This window comes from Cervus elaphus, chromosome 20, assembly GCF_910594005.1.
Source record: "Cervus elaphus chromosome 20, mCerEla1.1, whole genome shotgun sequence".
Lineage (NCBI taxonomy): Eukaryota > Metazoa > Chordata > Mammalia > Artiodactyla > Cervidae > Cervus > Cervus elaphus.
Window position 1 is genome coordinate 57,803,035 of NC_057834.1, and position 14,977 is coordinate 57,818,011.

The 14,977-nt window shown below is 50.0% G+C and overlaps 1 protein-coding gene across 1 annotated transcript; it reads right to left on the reverse strand.

The window, feature by feature from the left end:
• Window positions 1–15: 15 nt before the first annotated feature.
• SYPL2 (synaptophysin like 2) lies at window positions 16–13,931 on the reverse strand. The gene is made up of 6 exons (XM_043878586.1): window positions 13,606–13,931; window positions 13,367–13,441; window positions 6,763–6,887; window positions 5,483–5,684; window positions 4,373–4,564; window positions 16–2,752 (listed from the first exon to the last, which is right to left on the reverse strand). Exons 1-6 carry the CDS (start codon window positions 13,657–13,659, stop codon window positions 2,606–2,608), a joined length of 795 nt encoding a protein of 264 aa, XP_043734521.1. The 5' UTR covers window positions 13,660–13,931; the 3' UTR covers window positions 16–2,605.
• Between the last annotated feature and the right edge of the window lie 1,046 nt (window positions 13,932–14,977).

Consider the following 14,977-nt stretch of genomic DNA (forward strand, 5'->3'; position numbering starts at 1 on the left):
ATAAGGGCTACATTCTTGGCTCCTTCATGGCAAATGCTTAAAGCATTGTTTATTCATGTGTATAATGACAAGCACCAGAAAACAACATGCAACATTCGCCCCCCGCCCCTGATCTGCAATCCCAGAAGAAGGACATCTACGACCATGATCGTGGAGGGAACTCGTGTTCAGAAAAGGTCCGAGGTGGGCATCCTGGCAGGGTCAGAATTTACTAGGGCAAAGGCAAGTGCCCTGCCTGCTGGCCTCCTCCCAGCAGCTGGAGAAACCAGACACCTTCTCCTACCTCAGGCCCCACTAGGCAAAGTGGTGATGCCAGCCCTGGTTGGAGGGAACATGAGTCCTCTGAGGACAGTCCAGCCCTCTGAAGGTAATGAGGTGAAGCAGCCTTTCCTTTTAGGATGGCCATGAAGAGAGAGGCCATAGCCTAAATCAAGGCTCTTCTGACTGAGAACAAGCCAGCCACTTGAAGACGATAAAAGAGGCTTCTTGGCCTAAGGGAGAGTTCTGGGCTAGGAGTCCTTGGCAGGAGTGTATACCTACCCACCCCCTTCCCTAGCTAAAGGGCCAATTAGTAACTTAGGCCCCCCCAAATGAGAACACTTTATCCATCACATTTCAGATAAATTATAAATATGTACACAGAATCAAACATAGTTCCAGTAGAAGCTGCTCACAGACCCTCACAGGGGCCAGCTTGAAGAAAAATGAAGGAACCCCTTTGTTCTCTGTGTCTCGAGCTGTAGGCAAAGCTGTCCCACCTTTTCCTTGAGTAATCATGGGGACAGCTCAGGACAGAGAGAGGTTCAGACTTAGAAATACCCTCATCCCCATCTCCCAGCTTCCCTCCTCAAATCCATTCCCCAAAAGCTAAAAAAAAAACAAAACTAATTTTTCACTGAAGGATTCTGGGGCGTTTGAAGATATAAATCTCACACTCCCCTATCAAGCAGGGAAACTCTGACCCAAAAGATTGGCCCAAAGTCAAAGGTCCTGCCACCTGGGTTCCCCAGTAATGCACATGTTACTGTGGAGGGTGCTGAGGAAGGTGAGGAGGTTGGAGGGGTTGACTCAGTCCTGAGGAGAAACACACAGGACACATCCACCTTTGGGACGACAAGATGGGCTAACTGGCCCTGGTTTGGAAAATGGCTGGGTTCTGCCTTTGTCAATCTCCCTTGGGCAGCTCTGTGGCCAGGGCAGACTGAAACATTTTGAGTGGCATGGGAGGCAGATGGCCCTTATCCAGTCAGCGGTGACTCTTGGGCCCTGGGGTCCAGAGAGGGACTGAAGGAGGTATCGGGAAGAGGAGACACAACCAAGGACAAATATGGAACTGGGTCCCGAAATGAAGAAGCACCAATAGCATCGGCCTGCCCTGGACTGAGGTGGGGGTGAGGGGTGGGGGGATAGAGCCTGGAAAAAATGAGGAGACAGAGGAGGAATGGAGGGCAAAGTGAGAGGGCATATTCTTTCATAAAGGTGAGAAAGGGAAATGTGAACCAGGGTCCAGAGAAGGAGCAGGGAGGAGAAAAAAAAGGAGAAGAGAGTGAAGGGGAAGTGGGCCCATCCACCCATGTCCCGGGGCCCTGGGGCAGCTTAGACTCATGATGGTCCTTTTTCCTCTTTCCAAAGCTGCTAGCTGGCCCCACAGAAATCAAAGGAAGGCCTGAACAGACTCAGAAAAGTATCTTGACTGCTTCAGATCCAAGAGGCTGGGGAAAGGAGGTGGACAGAAAGGCAGGAGGTGGGGAGGGCTGAAACAGAGAGCCTCCTAGCCCCCTCATCTTGCATCCCAAGTGTAAGACAAGCCCAAGGAGGAGGACAGGGAGAAAGGTAAAGAGTTTCTGGGGCAAGTAGGAGTTGAGAGTGTTGGTGGAAAGCGCCCCAGCAGGGAGGGGTGGGAGAACTAAGGGAATAGAAAAAACTGATTCCCCAGCAAGTTTCCTGGCTACTGTTTCTTGAAGTTGCAACTCAGTTGCAGTTGGGACCCTCTGGAAGGCTGTTTTCTAGGCAAGTCAGCCTCCTGGGTTCAAACATGATGGACTCTGTGGGCAAACAGCGGCCAGAGGAGGGAGTGGGGAACATACTGAGCTCAGACTGATGTCAGGTCAGTGCAGACATGGGGCCTTGATGACAGCCACTGAAGAGAGGTCACTAAACCACTGGTGGGCCCTCCATGCAAGGGAGCAGGGAGAAGGCTGCCAGCCAATTTCCCCTCCCCCCACTTTTATTGAAGCTGGACAGATTGATAGAAGTGGCAGCAAGGAACCAGTCTCAGGTCTCCTGACCCCAACCCTTGCCTGCAGCAGAGGCTGGTTCTCAGAGGCTGTGAGGGTACGTATAAGACCCCAAGGAAGATGCCTGGGTCCAGGCAGTAGACAAGAAGCACTGAGCTCCTGCCATCTGGGACTCCAGGAAGAGGAGGGATAGGAAGGCACTGGGAGGGCTGCCCAGGTTTCCGACAGCTGGTGCCTGCCCATCAGTGAAGACGTCTCAAAGCCCAGAATGATGGGGGAGGGAAGTTGGAGGAGAAGGAAGAGGGAGGTCCTGGAAGCCGGAGGTGCTTGAAGAGGTGCTGTCCTGTTCGGGAGTAGCTGGGGGCTGCTTACTGCTTCTCCACCGCTCCCTGCTCAGCTGCGCTCTCCGGGCTGGCGCCCTGACCCTGGTCCTGGCCCTGCCCATGCCACGGAGTCTCCTTGAACACAAACCAACAGTTCCCGGCCCACAGGAAGAAGTTGATAAAGCCGAAGAGCTGCAAAGACATGGTGGGGGGAGGAGGGAGGTCGTGAGAATAGGAAGGAAGGCACTGTGGGAACCAGGAGGGGGAATGCCTGTGTGAGGTTGGGGGGAGGGAGGCACAGAGGGTTAGAAGGACTAAAAGACAGAGGACTGGCTGTAGAAGCATGGTTTAGGGCCATCACCCACTGAGGGGCTCTCTGATGAAGGTATCTAACTCTGTCTGCAGCATGCACCCAAGTTGTGGCTTGGTCGCTGGGAGAATGTGATTCCTGGAGTGGAGCACCATGCAAAGCAAAGCAAAGAGCAAGGGCTTTCATGGCGCCTAGGCCAGCATCCCTGGGGCCTCCTGGGTGGGCAGGGCCAGAGCTGTCCAAGGTGCTCCTTTCCCAGGGCAGCCAGCCAGCTGGCTCTATCCAAATATTTATTCAAAATACTTAAAAAACTATCAGCAGGAAGTATTTAGGGGAGGTGTACGATGTCTGCAATTAACTTTGAAATGCATTAACAATAAGATGGATTGATAGATGAACAGAGGCAGATAGATACATGATAAAGCAAGTCTAGTAAAATGTTAATGGTACCAGCCTCTTCCTTGGCTGGTATGGACCCAGGCATCTTCCTTGGGGTCTTATACATACCCTCACAGCCTCTGAGAACCAGCCTCTGCTGCAGGCTAGTTGATTAGTGTGTGGGTGTTCATTGTAAAAATTCTTTCAACTTCACTGTATGTGAACATTTTTACAGTACAATCTGGGGGGTGCGGTGTGGGGAGGTGGAACCTATCATCAAGATTCCAGCAAGATCTAGAAAGCTCCCTGGTGTACCAGCCATTAAACCTTTCAGTTACTGGGCCTTGGGGATGTTTTGACCATTTTCAGGGAGAGATTTCCCTAAGTAAAAGTCTCTCAGTCGTGTCTAACTCTTTGCGACTGTATAGTCCATGGATTCTTCAGGCCAGAATACTGGAGTAGGTAGCTTTTCCGTTCTCCAGGGGATCTTCCCAACCCAGGGATTGAACCCAGGTCTCTATCTGGGGATGTTTAAGCCAAAGCTTCCCAGGGCAGGGCTGAGGTGGCTGGGATGACAGGGGTGCATTTGCAAAACTCGAGGCCTCAGCTATTTACCAACTGATATAGAGATATTTTGATGTTCTAACAACTAAGGTGGCCAATACATGCATACCAGCTGGACCCACCACTGCCCAAAACTCTTTTCCAGCCTGGAGCTCCTTCTCATACAGTCTGGGTCAGCTCCCAGCTTTGAGTCCCATCAAAGCCCTAGGCGCTGTCTTCATGTGCTTGTGTGTGCACACACACACACATAAAGAGACAGGCAGAGTGGGAGGTGGTCACAGAGAGCATGCCAGGAGTGGGGGAGAACAGAGGGAAGTGGGAGGCAGAGGGCAGAAGGGGGAAGAAACGGGAGGTTGAGTGGCCCTTCCCAAATGTCCCTTGGGGTCAGCCAGGGGCCAGCAGGCAGCATGAAGTAGAGGGGATGTGCTGGCTGCAGGTGCTGGGGATACCAGCTGTGGGGACACCCTCTCTGTTCTTCTCAGCCCCTACTGCTGTGACTGGCCTGGGCATCAGGGACAGGGCTGCCTCCCCCAGACCCCATCAGTGGCCACAACTCTCACCACAGAGATGTTGGCCAGTCCCATGGAGGGTGTGGCCCCGGCACTGCACACTGCTTCCTCTCCATGGCACACAGACATGGCGGCGGTCAGGCTGGATGGCCGTGTGGCCCCCTTGACATCAGTCAGGCCCTTGCCCCAGGCAGCTGCAGCTACCAGCCAGAAAAAGGTGAAGGAGACAGTCACACAGAAGTCCTGGGAGGAGCAGAGGGACAGGAAATAGTCAGAAAGGACTCCATGATTCTGCACTTCTTTTCCTCTTGCCCTAATGTATGTGATTCTGGGGTCCCAGGACAGCTGCCTCTTCCCATCCTGTCGGACACCTAGAGCCTCAGGGAGCCTAGATCATTCTGAGGAATCTTCCATCATGAGAATCCTGCCAGACAGGGCTACCCTTGCCCATGCCCTCAGAACTGAGGTCAGGGAACAAGACATCTATTGGTCAGTGTCAGCCCTAAAGCCAAGCAGCCTAAACGCACCACTCTCCCCTTCGCCAGCCTTTGCTTTGATCACCATTGCTCAGTTACACCTGGTGGCAGAGTTAGGGCAGACCACGGGAGATAAGTGGGGATCCCCTAAGGCACCCTTTCCACCTTGCATGCCTAGGATAAGGATAAAGCAAAGGGGAAATAGTATTAATAATAGCTAGCAGCTATGGAGGCTAACTATATACTAGATATTTTTATACCAGATATTTTATCCTTCCAAAACGGTGAGATAGTTATTGTTTTCTTTCCATTTTCTAGTCGAGGAAACTGACATTTAGAGAGCTAAATAATTTGTCAAGAGCATGTGGCTAGTAAGGGACAGTGCTAGGGTTTGAACCCAAGCAAATCTGACTCCAGAGCCTACTTCTTGAAGCTGTTGTGCCTCCTCTGAGCAGAGCAAGTGATGGGAAGTCGGTAGACACAGAGGTCTGGGACATGGGCCTTCCACAGGCCCAAGGACCTGGCAGCCCCAGCACCCAAAGGGACCAACAGCAAAGAGCTGGCAGGGAGGTCGAGGAGGTTCACCTGAAGCGTCAGGGACCCAGGAAAGCCGCCACACTTGTCTTCAGCCTAGGACGTACAATATCTCCTCCCCACCCCATCCCTCCTGGCTGTGCCCACTCACCACCAGTGGGAAGCGCCTATTTTCCGTATAGAGTTTGTGGAAACGCAGGTAGATGACGAGTGCAGCTATGGTGTAGAAGAAGGAAAAGATGCCCAGGGTCACGAAGAACTCAGCGGGGGCAGAGAAATCTCCCATGAGGTGCATGGTCTTGGAGGTGGATTCGTCATCACAGAGGGGCATCTCATACTGGACCCGGTTCAACCTGCAGGTGGCAGGAAGCCAGCCCTGAGCTCAGGGCAATCCTCCCCCTGTGCAAGCAGCAGGCTCTCCGTGCCCCAGGGGTAATCCTGCCCCCGTTCTCGCCCAAGGACTCTTGCAGAGCCGAGAGAGGGGCATGTAGGGAAGCAAGTTTCTGGAGGGAACCTTGCAGTCAAGATAGGAATTTCCCTGGAATTCTGGCCAAACTCTACCTCCCGCTCAGTCACCACCCCACACTCATGCACCCTGCCCAGACACGGTGACCCTGTATTGCCAAGTATCTCTAGGACCCTTTAGGTCATAACCACAATATATATAGTTCATCTATTTCTCTCAGCCAAACCATCAGGGGAATGAGCTTCATCCTGCCCCTGGGAAAGCACTGTGCCCAAGTTAAGATTGGAATTACCCATTCTCAGACTTTAAGTCCCCCAGTGAGACTACATTAGACCAAATCAAGAGAGGAGAACAAACACACTATTATGTTCAAGAGACAGCTGATCTAACTTGGATGCTGCTACTAGAAATTTCTGAAGAGGTGAGCCCTGTCCCTATTCCCCTCTGAACACTTGGGCTCCCCCTTCTCTAAGCTCCTAGATACCCAGGAAAGAGTATTCCCTTCTACCTCCTGGTCAAGGTGTGCCTCCTTGTATTCTGTTGGTACAGGTGAGCATCCCCCTTCAGCTCTTCAGGATCTGAGTACTGACAAGCTTCCTTACCTTCAAGGCAGGGAGGAGGCTGCCGAGGGTAGAAGAGACTTGCCCAACTAGTCCAGACTCCTATAAGTCTCCACCCCACACAGTAGGGTTCTTTCTGTAGGAGCTGTCATTACCTGCTATTGGTTATTCATGGACTGGAACATTATTAAAACAAGGATTTATCTGAGTTTCCCTTATATTTTTCTCTGGCGAGTGTGTCTGAAATTCCTAAAGAGCAGGAAGCACCTGTGCCTTGTAATTCTATTTGAAACTGGAGTGGCACACAACAAAAGGTCTTTAGGTTTCTGGAGGAGGAAGAGACCACGCAGGTCCTGCCAATCCAATGAGAGAGGGTGTGCTGGGTCAGAATCAGCTCATGCTCACCTGAAGGGATAGCCGAATGCAACAATGATGGCACTCACGTCCTTGGCTTCGTTGTTGCAGCGAACCGTTGCTCCTGTCTCCCCGCTGTAGGAGCCGCAGGACCCGAAGGCGAAAATAGCAAAGAGCTGAGGGAGAGTGAAGCCCGTTTAAGAGTCAGAAGGTCTCAACTGGCCAAGATCTATCCCTCTGAACTACTCTCTCACTCCTAGCAGGTGCAGATATGGGATGGGGCCAAGTGAAAGCGAAAATGAAAGTCGCTCAGTCACGTCTGACTCTTTGCGACCCCATAGACTGTACTCCACTAGGCTCCTCTGTCCATGGAATCTCCAGGCATACTGGAGATTCACTGGATACCACTCCAGAATACTGGAGTGTGTAGCCATTCCCAGGAGTCCCTTTAATCAAGTCCCTTCTGGCCAGGGACCCATGGCTTCTGTTGGTCTCCCAGCCTCAGGGTGCTCTGTTCACTGCCCAGGATGCTGGACCAAATGGCCAAATGCATAGGGTTGACTTTGACTGGTACCTGGGAGGGAAATGAAGAGGGAGAAATGGGCAGTTTCTAGGTCTCCCCACTGGATGTGACATTGGAGACCACAGATAGCCTCCTTAAGATGATGGCTAAAACAAAGCAATTTAGGCTTTGGAAACTTCTATCTCAAAGGTGCATTTGAATTTCCTCCCCAAGGGAGAGGCATCCTAGAAATTCCCCTGTGCCAACCTAAATCAGGCCTGCATGGAATTCTTTCCATTTCTCCTTTGAAGGCATCATTCAATCTTGTCATTACCTTCTTGCTAACTTACAGTGACTTCCTGCCTCAGTGGAGATATAGCTGGAGGGGACCACTTCTGCCAAGCCTTCAGAGGGGCCAAGGGGGCAGGGGCCGGGCTGCTGTCCCACAGTACCACCAGCTAACTTCTCTTCCCCTAAAGGCACCTTTCCTTCAGCAACAGTGCTGGCTGAGTTGATGCTGGCAGTCCTGGCTCAAACCCAGAGAAAAGTATCCTCCACTTGCCTTATCAGCCTTTGCTATTTCCCCAGTGGTGTTTCACTTTATAATCTGTTGATGCTGCCATTTCTCAGTGTTGAGAACCAAAGGCATTTCAGATTACTTGAATTGTTTTCCTCTTCACCTTTCATCACATGTTACTAAACCTCCTATCTTGAGTGAAATGGAATTTCCTCATCCTACAGTGTTCTAATTTCTTCTTGGGGACACATACTTTGGTGAGAAAAGGAGGTGAGAAATTGGAATTTCTTATTCTCCCACATCATCTGTGGAGACCCCATTTCCTGTGTTCTTACCATTGGCTTGTGCCTGATATAATCCTTTGTGTTAAGCAGTGAGCTTATTCTGTTAATTGTTCACTTTTTGTGTGTTGCTTTGTGATTCAGTATCTCAGACATGAATTACCTAGAGGACAGCTAATTCACACCCCCACCCTGAATCCAGAGTTGATAGAATAGAGCTGTGGGCATGGTATCTCGCTAATGCTCGATAGTGTTATGGAAGGAAAAGAGACCTCGGTTAGGAGTCTGGAAATCTGGGTCCTAGTCCTGGTCCTGTCACTATGGAGCCAGCAACCTCTAACAAGCCGTTCTGTTCTCTGCGTCTCAGTTTCCTTGTCTGTAAAACAGGAGGTTTGGAGCAGGCCACCCAAAGGCGTTTTCCAGCCCTGTGGTTCTCTCACTCTGAGGGCAGCTCTCTCCATGTGCTCTTGGCTGGGTTTGCCAGCAGCTGCGCTCTGGCCCTGGGTGGTGTCCGGTGCCACTGCCCCGCCTTGCATCGCCTGGCCTGGCAGATCTTCTCCAGGCTGAAGCTGTTGACCCCTCTCTAAAGGTCATAATGGGTACCTCTCTGTTTCCAGGAGGTTTAATTTGAACAAACAAGAATTGTCTCCATCTTAACACACCTCCAGGAAAGGAGACAGTATAATCTCTCTCCAGTGCCTGAATAACCTCCTGATCTGACTTAAACTACAGAGGCCACAGTAGACCCCCTGTGTGCACATCTTCTTGACAGAACTGAAGAGAAGTCACTCAAAACCTCTGCATCATTACCTTTACATACTCCAAGTTGCCTCCCTGGCATAACCGTGGCACTTCTCTAGCTCATCCTCATAAGGATTCTCTAATCTTTTGTCAGCTCTGTGGTTCTCTGAGTCCTCATGGAAGTTTCTTGTTCCTCTTAGCTTCTGGTGTCCAGAACTGGACACAATTAGGACGTACCACCCTAGGAAGGGCAGACAGTTGGATATATTTTTACTGTCGGCAGTTAGTGAGTGGCTCTACATAGGACCCCCTAAAAGTTGGTACTTCTCACCTGGGGCAATGAACAATTAGTTATGGAGCCTTCTGTTTTACCAGCACTCTCTTGACTGGCACTCCTGACCAGCTACAGAAAGATGTCATTTATTGAGCATCTACTATGTCCCAGGCATTGTTCTAGGCAATATGACTTATTAGTGAACAAAAGAGAAAAACAAAATCTCTGTCTTCATGGAGCTCCTACCCTAGAGCTTCAGTATCCACAATGGAAGCAATTATCCAAATGTGGCTATTTACATTTAAATTAATTAAAATTAAATAACATTTAAAATTCAGTGGCTTGGTCACACTATCCACATTTCAAGTGCTCACTAGCCACATGTGACTAGCAGGTTCCATACTGAACCACACAGATTATATAACTTTTCCATCATTGCAGAAAGTTCTGCTATGTCCAGAAGACAGCCTTGAGGTTCTAAAAATCCTGAACCCTGCTTTATGATTCCTCCATGGGCAAAATTTACCCATAGTAACTTTAGTATTAACTGTATTCTCTTCTGTTCTGATTCTTTGAAAGTCAGGAGTCTCTAAACACCTTATATAATTTTATTAACCAGAATATATGGTTAAATCAGAACAACACAGTCAGAAGGTGTCAGATAACAGATGACAGTTTGTTATTAAGTGAATGGACAGTGGAATCTTGGGAAAATCTCTCAGGTTCACAGAACAGCAGAGCAAAAAGGATCTCAGAGATTATCAAGCGCAATAGTCTCATTTCATAGAGGTGGAAACTGAAGTCCCAAAAGATTAAGTGACTTCCCCAAGGTCACATTTAGCCAATGTGAGAGCCAGGCTTAGAATTCACAACTCCCGATTGCCGGTTCAGTGCTCTATGTCATCCATTCATTAATCAACAAAGAGTTATCGAGCATCTACTTTGTGCCAGACGCTGCAGAATCCAAGATGAATAAGACCAGTGCCTGCTCTCAAGAGTTTGCACCCAGAAAGGAGTCATGCTCAAATAAAAGCCAAAACATAACCCAGGATCACAGAATTATTAAGGCTGAAAAAAGATCTCCACTCTGTGCAGGGAGGATTGCAAAGAGGGAGGAAGTAGCTGTGCACCTCGGGAAACAGGATCAGAGAAAGACACTTTCCCAGCTCCTTCCACCTTTCTGCACCAGATATGCCTTCTTCCTGAACTGTGTCAGGGGACTGAGCCACAGGGAAGAGTGCAGAAGACCAGCAAGCACCAAGTTACTAAGCACCAAGCTGGGCATAAAGAACAGAAGCCAAGGAAAGATGGAAACCCTGAGACAAGGGGCATCTCCAGGGCTCTGATACCAACTACCCTTCCTCCTCATGGACCTGCTTTGCTGGGAACAGTGGTGGTCATAAACTCTTCTCCTCCTCCTCCTTTCCCTCTTCCTCCTGCCTCTGCATCTCTTTTGGAAAGATGTCAGAATAACCTTGCTAGTTTAAGGGTGAGGCTCCACTTTGGTGCAAACTTGCTTTTTGGTGATAACCTTTGTCAGTCCTGAGAACACTAACATTTCCACTTGGCGCAGAGCACAAGGAAGACATGTTCTCCCACAAAGCCTATTCCCACAATCATCTCATTGGTTGTTACGAACTCTGATGGAGTGCTTTTGAATTCTCCATATTTATTGAAATACCTTATTTTCACTACCAAGACCCCAGAGCCAAATAAGTGAAATTCAGGGAGAAGGAGAGGATTGGGCACCAACACTTACTGAATACCTCTTGGACTGCCAGGCTCACCATGGTCTTCTCAAATGCTCCAATGCTTTACACATATTACTTTCTGTAATCTTTCCAGAGAGCTCATGAGATGTACCTTACCCTCATTTACAGATAAGAAACTGAGATCCATGAAGATTTCATCACTTACCCCAGCTTCCATAGCTAGAAATCTGAGAAAAACTAGTCTTCCAATAATTGGTATATGTCCATGTTCTTTGCCTAGCTTAGTGTAGACTCAGTGAGACCCCAGAACTGAAATTTAGGTGAGATTAGTTCATTTTAAAATTTTTAAAAGATATGCTAATGGAAGAATAACATTACTTTATCTCACCAGGATTCCAGTAAAAGCTTTGCTTGTTTGGTAATAGTGACAACAGAGTTTTCAGTTATCTTTACAATAACTGCAAGTTTTGTGTGTGGTGTTTTTTTCCTCTGGTCGAGAGACAGGAGTATTTGATCCCTCCAAGCAGGAAATATGCAAAAAGTCCCAAATGATATTTTCACTGTCATTTTGGTGCTGGTTCCTGGGGCCAGTTCCTGTGTTCGCCTGGAGAGACTCAGGGCAAGTGAAACTCACTCTGAATTCAGGTTACCAGGATGGCAGTGAAAGCAAAGCATGTCTATTATGGGGCTACCCTTTGAATGAAAGCTGAGTTCAGAGCCTAGCCATGGACTCCTGGATTGAATATTATGAGAGAAAAGCATAACTTCCTCTCTAAGAAATTGAGGATCTTAAAAGTCAAACAGGTTTTAACTCCTAGGAATCAGAGCTGACTGTGGACGAGACCAGGCATTACTTTGTGCAGCCTTACAGAAATGTTATGGGTGTTGGCTGGGGGAGGGTTGGGAAAAGGATAGAAAGGTTGAAGAAAGAAGCCTTTCAGAATCCCCCCCATGGAGGATGATTCCGTGGTCTAATAACCTCATTGTTTCCCTCATCCCTTGACAGTCTTTCTCAAATTTCCCTTAGATCCAATTGTCTAGTTTAATGATAAAACTGTACTCTTTTATTTCTGGTTCTGCTCCTCCGGATTGCTCATAATGGCTCCCCAGCTCTGGATAGCAGACACATGGAGCCTTAAGATCACTCTTCCATGGCCCCCTCAGGTACTCAAGGGGTGAGTCAGAGCAGGGAAGTGAGGAGAGGTGAAAGAGCTCAGTGAGCAGTCCTTCCAAATGCTCTTGAGGCAGAAGGGAGATGGAAAGTCCCCACTAGGTCCCAGAGTTTGCACTTGGGAGCTCCCCAGGCTGGCCTGTAGCCCCAGTCACCGTCTCAGATATCGGAAGATAACCCCAAATGCACTATTGCTCCCAAATTCCAGATCTGATGATTCTCATCCAAAGGATGATTTACAAATCAATGACACAGTGTTAACTCTTGTCTCCAGCGAGTTAAAAGCCCTTTAGAACTCAATCCTCCTCAGTATTAATGGTAACTTATTCCCCAGCTGAATTTTGTGCTGAAAGCACATTAATTAAGTTATTCACACACCATTTGGTGGGCGGATTGTCTAACAAATCTCTTCTGTGACAGTGTGCTAAATGTTCCCGACAGGTCTTTATAATTTGAAAGAGTGACTGCACCTGTCCAGGTTCCTAATTTATACACTGGGAAGGACAGAGAACATGCTAAGGTCTCAAAGTACCAGTCAGGCAGGAGATGGTGTTTCCCCCATATCACTACAGGGAAACTGAGGCCCTGGGCAAATGATTTCTTCAAGGTCACAGAATAAGTCTAATCAAGGATAATGTTCTAGCATGCCAACCCATTTAGAGCAGAAAGGGACCCTAGGGATGGTCTGATCAACATTTGATTAATATTGGAAACTGAAGCCCAAAGAAGAGATTTTTGCCAAGGTCAAGTAGGCAGAAAAGGCAGGTCCAGGTCTGTAACCTAAGGCCCCAGCTTTCCAGCTCGATGTTCTATCTTAGTCTACAAGGCACGTTTTGGCTTACTTTTATTGTCTTATTTTTCTTTTCTTTTATTTCATCCCAGAGCCATGAAATCCATTCATTCATTCAAGCACATGCTCCCACAGTTACAGCAACGCAGATTACTCTAGTGATCTCAACAGAGCAGGCCTGCCAGCCAGGACCCTGTCCCTGGAGTCCACCTTCAGGATCAGTCAGGCCCTGGCAGGTCTGGGGACAGGATGGTACCCGTCGCCTGCCTCCTTCCCTCCTCTGCCCTCCGCAGCTTTCCTCGTCCCCCTTGTCCTCCTCCCCCCTTCGGCCAGCCAGGAGTGGTATGTGCAGGATCAGAGTTCTGGAAAGGTTACACCCGGGTCCTCTCGCCCGGGTGAAATGTGAGCGCCCTGGGCAAAGGCTCCTTGCACATAGAAGGACTGAATCCGGGACTCCGCATGCCTCGTTCCTCACTGTCCTGCCACCAAGTGCTGGAGAAGCAACCCCAGCCCGCCCCTCCCCCGCCCACCTGTCGCCGCCCCCCACCCTTCCGCCCTGCCAGCCGCAGCACCTCTCCACCCCACCCCCCAACTCCGGCCACATTGCTTAGGGTCAGCGTCACAGTCCAGGCTCCCGAAATAGCCCTCGGCTGGGGCTGCGACTCACCCACTGGAGAACTTTGATGAAGCCCAGCGGCTCCTCCAGCCGCCGCCAGCGCAGCCCCACGAGCAGGCGGTCCACCTGCAGAGACACAGCCCGCCCGGGGTCAGAGCGGTGGAGGACCGAGAGGGCGCTGCCCCCTTTTTGCCACTCACATGCGGGAGAAGGGGCGGAATAAGGGTCGGCCTGACACCCCAGTAGAGAAGGAGAGGCGAGAGGGAGCCTCAGGGGCGTGAGGGGAGTACCTGCTCGCGCGGCGACTTGTCCGCGGTGCGGCTGGAGCTCTCCGTCGAGGACATGCTGGCGCAGCGGGACCGGGGCGCGGCGCGGGGGCTGTGGGGGCTGCGGGGACTGTGGTGGGGCTGAGGGCTGCTGACCCGCGGCGCGCGAAGCGGGCGGTACCGAAGCTGGAGCGGCCGTCGGCCGCCCGGGATCCAGGCTGGCTGGGTGGGTCGCGGGGGGCGCTGCTGCTCGCGCTCTCCGAGGCCGCGGCCGCCGCTCTGCCCGGCCGGCTGCAGAAAGCCCCCGAGTCCAATTCAAACTTCTGTCAAACTCGCGAACCAACTCGGCAGCCGAATCACGTGGCGCGCGCTCGCGAGCCCTCCTCCCGCCCCCTTAGCTCCCAGGTCCCTGCCCGCGGGACGCCTTAAAGGGACCTGTGGCCTCTGCGGGCAGTTCGGCCGCGAGGGGGCTCCGGTTCTTTGCCAGAACCTCCAGGGGTCAGCGAGACATCACCGCCACCCCGACCCACAACCCGGGTGGGGAACTGGCCCGGCGCGCTGGCAGTCACGGGCTCCCAAGTTTATCTTTCCCAACTTTCCTGGATTTGGAGCTGCGCAGTGCCTTTCTTCTTCCTCAACATGATACTCATAACCTAACGCATTCTCATCAAAGCATTATTATCAGTACTGAAATAAAATCCTAAAACTTCTGGTTAGCAAACTGCTTTCTCCCAAAATCTTCAAAGCCAGAACAGACAAAAAGGGCAATAGAAGATACCCAGTTTTTGCTGTCTAGTTAGGCGTGGCTTTAATTTTTTAACAGCAAAAACCATTCTTACCTTAGTGATTTGAAAGTTATGGATCATTGAAAAGTATAAACTCAGTCTCCTTTAAAATAGCCACTGCCATTTAAATGAGAGTGAAAAATAATGAGGAATGGAGGGGGCTCAGAAAATATACTGTGTTGAAAATTTGATGTTGTTACTTAGGATCCACTATAAATCGGTCCCTAATTTTCAAATTGGGTTCTGCACCAGCTGGAATGAGTAATGATGCATATTGCACGTTCGGTTTACAGGCGTGTAAATGTTAAGTACTGAGAGGTTAAGTGATTTGTCCAAAGTCACTGAGTGAGCCAGTGGGGACGGGGGTGGGGTGTAGTCAAAGAAACTGCCTTCACCTTCTAAAAACTGGCTGTAAATGTGTATCCATCACCTGAGTATCATTCCTGGAAGTCCCTTCTGGTACTTCAGAATGACTTTTGAGGGAACATTTAGCTATTATTAATGCAATTTGTCCCCTCACTAAGTAAGTGCCTTCCAAGCTTGGAGGTGGTCAATGAGGGGGGTCAAGTCACCTGGGCTTGAAGGGAATTTCTCCAGTGGACTTCCATGCA

Bases quoted from the DNA above. Each gene is read 5' to 3' on its own strand.
- SYPL2 (XM_043878586.1), bottom strand. From the start codon at position 13,659: ATGTCCTCGACGGAGAGCTCCAGCCGCACCGCGGACAAGTCGCCGCGC. The intron at 6,888-13,366 runs GTGAGTCGCAGC...ACTCTCCCTCAG, and splicing joins TCATCAAAGTTCTCCAGTGG to CTCTTTGCTATTTTCGCCTT. The intron at 4,565-5,482 runs GTGAGTGGGCAC...TGCTCCTCCCAG, and splicing joins ATAGGCGCTTCCCACTGGTG to GACTTCTGTGTGACTGTCTC.